Source organism: Sinocyclocheilus grahami, unplaced genomic scaffold (assembly GCF_001515645.1).
Source record: "Sinocyclocheilus grahami isolate Dianchi unplaced genomic scaffold, SAMN03320097.WGS_v1.1 scaffold1120.1, whole genome shotgun sequence".
NCBI classification, from domain to species: Eukaryota; Metazoa; Chordata; class Actinopteri; order Cypriniformes; family Cyprinidae; genus Sinocyclocheilus; species Sinocyclocheilus grahami.
Window position 1 is genome coordinate 14,981 of NW_015506299.1, and position 10,261 is coordinate 25,241.

Below are 10,261 nucleotides of genomic sequence, written 5' to 3' on the forward strand. Positions count from 1 at the left end.
GTTGCAACTCTTGCGTCATCAGAACAGGGTGTTCAATGCACCACCGTTTCCGTTTAAAAAACATTTTGCACCGTTTTTGTCGGGGCTGAACGCAGCCCTGATTGGCCACTGCTTTCAAATGAATAAGAATTCACTTGCTGTTCATACACTGGATTTTTTTTAAGACTCCGGAATTCTTCATGCTCGTGATTTCTCTCATTGTAACAAGGTTTATACACAATGTAAGAGACTCATTGTGCAGTGTAGATAGCTTCAATAACATAACTTTGTGAGATCGCGATGAACTGAAGTGAGTTACAGCTTTTTAGTGATTATAAAGGAAGCGCTCTTTAGGCTACATATAATCTATTCAGAATTTGAATAAAAGTTTGGCAGATTTCACTTTCACATTTTTCAATGATTGGCATAGTAATAATCATAGCAATGGATGGGAGAAAAATATAATTTGTCAAAATGGATGTAAATGCAGACAATACTTTTTTTTGTATCAAAATATTTTTGAAATGCGGTTGCAATTATTTGTAAAAGCAATTACTTGTACATCCTGCTCACTGTACATTGCTATTCTTCTTGTGGTGAAAAGTTAAGCCTATTTGTTTTGTAAAAACACAATATGACTTTAACATGTCTGTCAGACAAAACTCTGCAGACAGGTTTTTTTTTCAACCCCAACTCCACCCTCTATAGGAATTCTCACTCCTAGTTAAACTCAAAAGTTGGCAGCCCTGGTTTATGGGAGGTCTGACATCTTTTGGTCAACATCATGCGATTCAAAAGCACGACAGAATGACTCAACAAACGTCCTGAGATTTGAATGGGTTCCTGTTAGGTTTTCCAAGCCCATAAATTTCAGAGTAACCACACTCCTTCAGATACTCACATAATTAGAGTGTGTAATTCAAAGTTAAAATAAACGTTAAATATTCATTAAAAAAAAATATATAATTTAAAATCAGATTGTAAACAAAATGTACATTTGCACAATTGAAAATCTTGAATGGATGTTCTACATTTGTTTTTGAATAAATACCAAAGAAAAGAATAAATAAAATAAAGTTCACTTACGTAACCTTAAATTTAAAATGTATTGACTCTACTTTAGAGTACAGATGGTCACGAGGCTCTCTCTCCCTCCGCGATACTTCTCTGTGCGCACAGTCAAGTTTATGGGTCTTATTTACCACAACGATGAGGTTGTTTCTCAGTATCCGCCCATATTGTTCTGTAGCTGACTTGACGGTAAACGGTCGATTTCAGTGATCGAACCGAACCTGTGTTGTTTCACTTTTAGTTTCACTTTCGTGTCAGTATCACCGATTCGCCAATGAGAGAACACGCCCCGTCTCTGTACCATTTATGGTGGAAAAGATAACGAAGTATCTCACAGGAGGAGCCTAAGGGGTTTTCAAGCCTTTTGTTCCGGTTGTGTTGAAAGTTTTAAGAGGTATACAGCAGCCAATTCAGAGACCTCGCTAACGGTGTTTTAAACACGATATTTTACGTCGTCCAACTATCGGTAAGTCAATAAATGATTAAAAAACTGTAAATGTAGCCTACTTCAATATAAAATCACGTTTAAACGAAGTGTCATTTATCATCAACCCAACTCCACACTCACACAACCCTGAAGTACCGACTAATTAGCACATCTATCAATTCCATTAAGGATGAATGACTTTTAGATTTGAGGTCAAATATAGTGTGTGATACCTATTTTAGAAATCTTTGACACATCGTTTAAACAACATACACTGTTCGGCAATGTAAACATGTTGTATTATATATATATATATATATATATATATATATTGTCTTTGTTCTCTTTGTCTACTTTCAGGACCTCTGTGAAAATTTGATGATGTTTTGGGTTATATTTAAAGGGTTCACAAACTTTTAAACAGCACTGTGTATATATATATATATATCTACTTATTGTAGCTGACAGTCTCTTAATATTTCAGGGGGATGAGAAACATGACACATGGATCTTCTGTCTGTCGGTTCTTCTCAGCAGTACTATAGTGTACAACAGTTTAGGGGTCATTGACAACACGGCACTGGAAAAGCTGCAGTATCCTTTTCACACAGAAAAAAAACATGCGCATCCAGAGTAATACATTTAAAACACTCTATCAGTGCAGCAGTGTTATTCCTCCTGAACAGCGCTGAATGTAGCTACGTTACAGAGCTGACAGAGAACATTCGTGTGAAGGCAGAAGTGGGTCAACATGAGGAGTCGTCGGCAGATTTCATGCGTGTTTTTCCATCGTTTGTCTGGGCTGTTCGTGACTTTACTTTGGAACTGAAAATGGGAAATAAGCAAATAACATCAGACGAGTATCTGGAGAGTGCATTGACACTCAAATCAGGTGAGATAAAGAGCTAGCATTAAACATCCAAAGTAAATGCAATATACACTATCCATTCATTACCTTCAGCTGTGCCATATTCAAGCACAAAATTGAATGAATATCCCTGCTGAAAACCCCCCGCTGAAGAACATGGCAAAATAAGCTAGTCTATGCTGTTCTATTCAGCAAGGAATAGTAATTATTGTAAATATAATACACTGTAGCAGTCCAAATTTTTACTGCTTTTTTTGTAATGTTATTTCTTATTTTAGGTAGCTCACCTCAGACTGAGCAGTACAACCTGCCCCGCCGCTGTCTGCGCCATTTCTTTGCGGTGAGGAAGTGCTTTGTGTTGCCTCGGCCTGCTAGTACGCAAAACATGAGAAGAATGGAGGAACTGACCGAGAAAGAACTGGATTCAGAGTTCCTTGAGCAGGCAAACACCTTCTGCCATTACATTTTTGACAGTGCGGATCCAAAAACTGTCACCGGAGGCCGTACAATTACTGGAACAGGTGTGTACTTTCATAGAAACCCTTGCAGAAAAACAAATTTATAAAACTACTGTTGTAAATTTCTCTTTTTAGACATTATATACTGTATATCAATCTAAATATTAGTGATGCACAATATATTGATTACTGGCTGAGTGCTTTTTTTATCGATAGTATTATCGACTTTTTTGTATATTTTCCCAAACACTTTTCTGTCTTCCAAACACAAAGTACTGCACCAAACTCTTTTCTTACATTTTGGGTGTTGTTCCAAAATCACTTACAGCAGCTTTAAGCCGATAAAAAACTATCTGCAGAGATCAATGAAAATGTGAAAAAACAAAAAAACAGATGACTGAACTAAGGAGTTGTGTTTCCTGACAGCTCTGGGTAATCTTGCTGAAGTTTATGTCGAAGCGATCCGCAGTGGTAAGGTTCCTTGTTTGGAGAATGCAGTTGTGTCTCTGGCTAAGATCCAGAATGTCCGTGCAGTGGAACAGGCCCTGCAGTTCTACATGGCTGAGATGCTCAGCATTGCTCAGCTTCCTATGTGCCCAGAAGAGCTGTCCGACATCCACACAGTCACAGAGAAGAAGGCCATTGACGTTTTCATCATCATGTCCTTCAATGACAATGACCAGATCTACCAGCAAGAGCTCATGGTACCAGCTGACACAAAAAACTGTGAACAAAATGAACAGTACATCTTTGCAAATGTAGAGCACAAATTTAAGAGTTTCTCACATTTTCTGTTTCTTTCACTTGTTTTAGGGGAAAATGTATGATGAATATCAACAGATATGCCAGCAGAATCAGGAAGAATCTGTCCAGCAGTGTGAAGCTATTCTGTGTGAGGTGTTTGATACACTGGAAGAAAGTGTTGTTGATGGATCATACCTGAGACCTGGAGGATACCGACAGTACAAAGACACGCTCACACAGCTGACCAATGACTACAGAGCAAGAACACATTCACAAATAATGGTACAGTTCACACATGCCCACTTTGCTTTTGCTTTGTTTTGGACGGTCACAACAGCACTGATCATCTTTAATGCTGATAAAGACAAAAAATAACATGCAGACATGAAACACAAATAAGAATTTAGAATATTTCATTCCACTGGGTCAGATAAAGACTTAAGACTCAGGTGCTTTTAAGTTCTTAATGAAACTTTTACAGTACTACTCTACTGATCACAGCCAAAGCAACATTTTTAACTTTAACTTAAATTTTTTTGTTTGTTTGTTTTTCATGTATATTTTATTTCAATGAACAAAAACAAATTTTAAGTTTTAGTAGCAAAAACAACAGTGGTATGCATTACATACAGCACATGACCGGACATCTTTTTTTTCATAGAGTGAAGAAGTGTTGAGCAAGTTTTTGAAAGCAAAGGAAGATATTGGGAATATGATTCTAGGAGCTGACCAATCTCTGAGTGCAGCAGAACAGGAAAAAGAGGGTACAATTCAAATCAGCTGCACACTTCTCTATCTGTCCACGATCAGTCAATGCTCTCAATGATACACAAGACAGTACAATGACAACAAAGAACTGTGATAGACAAACTCAGCAATTGATTTTCCACTTGTCTTAAGTCTACATCAGAATTAGTTCATTATACTGTCTCTCTTTCATTATACAGTGCAGAGGTTGAAGAATGAGATTCTGGAGCAGCGGCAAAGAGGTCTAGAGGAACAGAACTGCTTACAGGAGCAGGCGTTTAAAGACATGCAGAGAACCCATAAGGAACATGTGAATCAGACCATTAGTCAGATGGAAAGAGAGCAGGAGAGAATGAGAAGAGACAATCAACGAGTCCTGGAAGCCAAACTAAGAGTAAGAACAGGATACTTTCTTTCAAAACTTTCACTTTGTTCCAGAGAAGTCACCTTCAAAGGTCAAAGTCACTTAGCAATTCTTTCACTTGTGGCTGTTTGTGTTGTATTGCAGGAGAAGGACGCTCTTCTACAGAATGGCTTACAGGAGCAAGCCTCCCAGATGCAGAGGCAGATTGACCGCTTAAAATCAGAAATGCATAAAGAAGAGGAGTCAAAACCATCTGCAGTCAGCCGGATTATGGATGGTATCGGTGCTGCAGCAGAATTGATCTTGCCGGGCTTTGTTAGCCGTGGTTTGTCTGCAGTCTCGAAATGGTTTAAATAAGTGCAGAATGAATATGCTTCTCTCACGCATGTCATTCACTCTAAAGGGCCGTTCACACCAAGGATAACTATATTAGTGTTCACACCAAGGGACAATAAGTTTCTCCTTAATTATAAGCATCCGCTGATGTCATATGCCACTCTTTAATATCATATGGATTCTGACTGGCTGTCAATATTTTTTATCATTCATCAACTGGGAAAAAAATCATGCTGAAAGTGCCCCTTTCATACAGTAGATGTGTAGACTTCGCCATTTAATATTTTAAAATTCTGAATGATTTTGAGAACATTATCATTATAGTTATCATCCTTGGTTTGAACAGGCCGTAAGCCTCCAAGCAATCAGGATTATGTTGCTTTCAATATATTATTTACTCTGGTGAATCCTGGTGTAAAAACACTTTAAAATGCTGTCAAAATGCTAAAAAGTATTTATGTCTTGGAAACAAAATACCACAAAAAAAGCCCAGAAAGATTAGAAATGTATCATTCCCTCTGTATTTTGTTAAAAGTAACTACTTGATATCATGGATCCACAAATCAGTTCACAGAAGAGATTTTGTGATGCAGTTAAAGCAGTTGATCTTGTAGAGATTCCGCTGATCAGTCTTTTATTTAAGAGATCTGAAGACTACATAAAATATCATATATATACTGCATTGCAATAAAGTGCTCACACACTCTGAGCATGTGCGGTCATGTATATTATGGCCCGTCTTAAAGTTCAGAGCCAGACATCAGCCTTCTGAGCGTGTCTGATGTCTCTGCTCGAATCCAGGGCTCGGTAGTGGCAGTATCAATGGAGCTGGGCCTGCCAGGAGACTGCAGGGTAAAATGCTCATCACCACGACTTGCTTCATCATCGTCATCAGAGCAGACTCCTAAACACATAATTGAAATAAGTTGTGCATCTCCAGAATCATAAAACATACACAGAGACAAAGACAAACACACACACACCTGCTGTGGTGTTGTGATGGCTGAAGGCTTGTAGTCTCTTCATCCTGGGAGTGTTTGTGTCTCTGAGCTTCCTCATATTGAAGGACTGCAGCTGCACTGGCTTCCCCTCTGCAGACTAAACACACACATATACACTGTTGATTATATCATGCTTTATGATGACTATTTTCCATACTTTAGAATTATATTGAAGTCATCATATATAAATTATGCATATGTAAATCCTGGTGGTGGTGGCCACTTGTTGTCTGCTTTTTCTTCACTATCAACTAAAACTAACTGATTCAAAAACAAAATTTTAAAAACAACAGAACATTGCAAATATATTGTGAACAGAACATTATTAATCATTTCCAATAACTTTATCAAATTTAAAAAATATTTAAAAATCAAATTATTCAAAAAATATTATTTGTATTTAGGGTACACAAAATGCTAGCTATGGAGTCTGCTATTTTATTCCAGAAGTGTTAAATGTTATTTTCAGTTCCATAATTTCCACCACAGTATGTTTTCTAGAATACATAATGTGAGATTTGGTGGATGTTGGCTAAGCAAAATAATGGTTCTGAAAATGATTTTGTTTGTTTGTTTAAAATTGTTGAAATATTGCATATCAAGACTGCAGGGTAAAATGCTCATCACCACGACTTGCTTCATCATCGTCATCAGAGCAGACTCCTAAACACATAATTGAAATAAGTTGTGCATCTCCAGAATCATAAAACATACACAGAGACAAAGACAAACACACACACACCTGCTGTGGTGTTGTGATGGCTGAAGGCTTGTAGTCTCTTCATCCTGGGAGTGTTTGTGTCTCTGAGCTTCCTCATATTGAAGGACTGCAGCAGCACTGGCTTCCCCTCTGCAGACTAAACACACACATATACACTGTTTATTATATCATGCTTTATGATGACTATTTTCCATACTTTAGAATTATATTGAAGTCATCATATATAAATTATGCATATGTAAATCCTGGTGGTGGTGGCCACTTGTTGTCTGCTTTTTCTTCACTATCAACTAAAACTAACTGATTCAAAAACAAAATTTTAAAAACAACAGAACATTGCAAATATATTGTGAACAGAACATTATTAATCATTTCCAATAACTTTATCAAATTTAAAAAATATTTAAAAATCAAATTATTCAAAAAATATTATTTGTATTTAGGGTACACAAAATGCTAGCTATGGAGTCTGCTATTTTATTCCAGAAGTGTTAAATGTTATTTTCAGTTCCATAATTTCCACCACAGTATGTTTTCTAGAATACATAATGTGAGATTTGGTGGATGTTGGCTAAGCAAAATAATGGTTCTGAAAATGATTTTGTTTGTTTGTTTAAAATTGTTGAAATATTGCATATCATGAATTGTTCATGAATTCTTTTAATCACATAGCTCATGTTTGTCCAAAATATCTAATAATGAATGAACTGACACGTGAAGAAAAAACTGATAAAAAAATGCAGTGCATTTCTGTCGGTATTAATTGCACTTTAGTCTGTAAGAGTTTGAAAAGGAGAAGAAATCTGCCGTCACTATACAGACATATGTTTAGATGTTTCAGTGTGAATTACCCGAAGGTTTGCCAGTCTGCGTCGCTCTCGTGCAGACAGCATAGCAGATTTCCTCTCACTGTCTGGAGGAACTGGGAAAGCAAGTCCATTCTGATCTAATGATAAATAATAAGATAACTGTACGCCAGCAAGCAGTCAACAGTGTGTAATCAAACAAACAAACAAACAAAAAACAGATGTATGAGAAAGTGATATATAACATTATGAAAATAAATATCATCTTGTGATAAAGTGTTCATATTTTTCTTTAAAATAAATGTCACTTGGTTTGATGTTTTCTTATATAATGCAAAGACATTAAACAAATGTTTTTAAGTATGCCTTAAGTGTCCAAACAAATCTTGGGGCCACTGGTTACACTCATCAAGCAGTTAAAGAAATGTGTGATCCCACCAATAAATTCACTTTCTGACAGAAGCACAGATCCTCGTCCGCCCTCAACATCTCTGTTCCTCTGTGTGATAGAAAAACAGAACTGCCATGTTATCAGTGCTGATGGAGCTGCATCTAGTACTGCAGAACACAACGAAAATAACAAGAACAGGAAGTAACAAGCACACCTTACATTCACAGTGAAAAAGGAAAACTTACAGACTGCCGTGTTCCAGGCATAAAGGCATCTGAGAAATGTGGGAAAAAATGTGTCAGTTTCATCACAAAAGATGGAATTACATAAGACCAAACATTAAATTGAGCTCTCATTTTAAAGTCATAATATTTATTTTTAGCCAACTACAAATGACTTTAGTATGATTTGACCTGCTATATATTGAAGGAACTACAAGAACTCATAAATTAATATTTATTTCAGTAACTACAATCCTCATAGCTCAGATTTATATTGGTATTAGCCAGCCAGTTCTTACCCCTGTACATGATGTCATCAGCTCTCTTTGAGCTGATTGGCTCAGTGCCACGGGCGGAGGGGCCTCGCACAGGCATACGCAAATGAGCCATGTCAAACACATCCGTCCTGTGCCTACAAACACACATGAAAAACGGTCACAGTTAAAGTTATTAGGCATGCTGGAGTGCCTGCAGCTCTCTTAGTTATGATTATTCACAATATTGCTTTTATAAAACTACTGTTTACTATTGTCCTGTTTTTAGAGCTGCTTTACAGCAGAATTGAATTGTGTTTGCATTAATGCAACGTTTTCCTGTTTAACACTGTAAAGCTGCTTTGACACAATCTGTATTGTATAAAGTGCCATGATAATTAAAGGTGACTTGACTTGATAAAACAGTGACTGCATAATAAAATATAGACATTTATTAAAGTGTAATCAAGAAAATTTTAACTTTTTCTAGAGGATATAACATAATGTGTTGTATATATATGAGTGCTGCACATACAGTAGAGAACAATTTTTTCACTGGTATATTGATGTAGCCATACTGACCAATAAGTATGTATTGGTATGTATTTTATATATATAAAATATAATTTTTTTTTGGATACTTTTAAGTATTTTAAACTGGAAACCAAACAAACTGATTGAAAACCTTACCTTGGCTAAGACTAGAAAACATAAACTAAAAGTCTGAAAAACATGTAGCCTATTTCTACCAGCTAAGCTGCCATTTAGGTTGCTTTTTATTTATATGTGTGTATCTTTTAGATCAATCCTGTACCCAGTGCATTCCTGGAATTCATTGGGCGTATTTATGTCATGTAAAAAAAAAAACACAAACATCACATTTTTATTACTCTGATTCCTTTTAGGGTGTATCCATCGGGAATATTGCTGTAGAGATCATTCCAAAGCATAATTTCCTTCCAGAAAGCAAAATTATAAACCATTAGTTTGAGAGATCACAATGGAAAAGAGTTTTCCAGCGATGAAAAATCTATAAAAAACAGATCATTTAGCAAAACCAGCTAAAACCAGTACAAACAGGCCAAGACCAGGAAAGACTGATGCTTTTGCCTCTGACAGTACAACTGTAGTGACCAGCTGTATTCATGTACAGATTGACTAACAGGTCACATGTGGCTAACTATCAACACACAAACACACTGTATACTGTACCTGTCAGTGAGGGGGGAGGGGAGATGATCCCACTCCGTCTGCAAGAGCTGCTCCTCCAGATGCCGCTGTTCACTGCGCAGACATCTTCTTAACGCATACAGCTCATTTACAACCTCACTTCTGTACTCTGAAGAAAACAAATACAGTTAACCCCTTCAAAAATATGTGAGGATGGTATTAGCTAGTAAAAATTAAATATACTTCAAACACCGTGTCTACACCGGATGTGAGTGGCGCAACGTGACAAAATACAACAACATATTATGCTGTCTACACTGGATGCGGCGCGGCGCAACAAATTCCCGACAGTAAACTGCTGCTGCGTTCTATTTATGATGTACTGACACAAATTTAAAATGATTTTCAATGGCCGCTTTGTCGTGTCCAGTGTAGACAGATTTTAGCTGTTGCGGCACGGCGCGACACGACAACTGTTGCGTCCAATGTAGACAAGGTGTTAGTCTATGAACTAAAGACCAAAATACTTTAGGGATCAAATACTCGCAATGTTTGTAAAACCTGAAATCACCAAAATTTTGGGCAAATCAATTCTGTAAAGCTCAGTGTTATGGTGTAGTAAATATTATTAGATTAATATATAAAATCAAAAAAGCCAATCGGACAGCTCCATCATGATATGTGTGCACATGGATGAGTGTTT

General features: G+C 36.8%; 2 protein-coding genes across 2 annotated transcripts in view; one reads left to right on the plus strand and one right to left on the minus strand.

Annotated features, from left to right (window-relative positions):
* Nucleotides 1–1,188: 1,188 nt before the first annotated feature.
* Nucleotides 1,189–5,354, plus strand: LOC107566983 (guanylate-binding protein 1-like). Its single transcript, XM_016252561.1, has 9 exons — nt 1,189–1,239; nt 1,962–2,071; nt 2,176–2,369; nt 2,624–2,866; nt 3,230–3,507; nt 3,617–3,829; nt 4,209–4,311; nt 4,495–4,688; nt 4,803–5,354. Exons 1-9 carry the CDS (start codon nt 1,189–1,191, stop codon nt 5,013–5,015), a joined length of 1,599 nt encoding a protein of 532 aa, XP_016108047.1. The 3' UTR covers nt 5,016–5,354.
* A 130-nt stretch (nt 5,355–5,484) lies between these two features.
* The window catches only part of LOC107566999 (centrosome and spindle pole associated protein 1-like), a 13,509-nt gene continuing 8,732 nt past the window's right edge, over nt 5,485–10,261 (minus strand). Inside the window, exons 20-25 of the mRNA XM_016252582.1 lie at nt 8,434–8,546; nt 8,159–8,187; nt 7,961–8,021; nt 7,568–7,662; nt 5,978–6,092; nt 5,485–5,898 (exon numbers count right to left, since the gene is read on the minus strand). Coding sequence (XP_016108068.1) covers nt 5,735–5,898; nt 5,978–6,092; nt 7,568–7,662; nt 7,961–8,021; nt 8,159–8,187; nt 8,434–8,546 — 577 coding nt within the window. The 3' untranslated portion in view covers nt 5,485–5,734. The remainder of the gene's footprint in view (nt 5,899–5,977; nt 6,093–7,567; nt 7,663–7,960; nt 8,022–8,158; nt 8,188–8,433; nt 8,547–10,261) is intronic.

Bases quoted from the DNA above. Each gene is read 5' to 3' on its own strand.
- LOC107566983 (XM_016252561.1), top strand. From the start codon at position 1,189: ATGAGGTTGTTTCTCAGTATCCGCCCATATTGTTCTGTAGCTGACTTG. The intron at 2,072-2,175 runs GTATCCTTTTCA...CGCTGAATGTAG, and splicing joins ACGGCACTGGAAAAGCTGCA to CTACGTTACAGAGCTGACAG. The intron at 4,312-4,494 runs GTACAATTCAAA...TTCATTATACAG, and splicing joins AGCAGAACAGGAAAAAGAGG to TGCAGAGGTTGAAGAATGAG.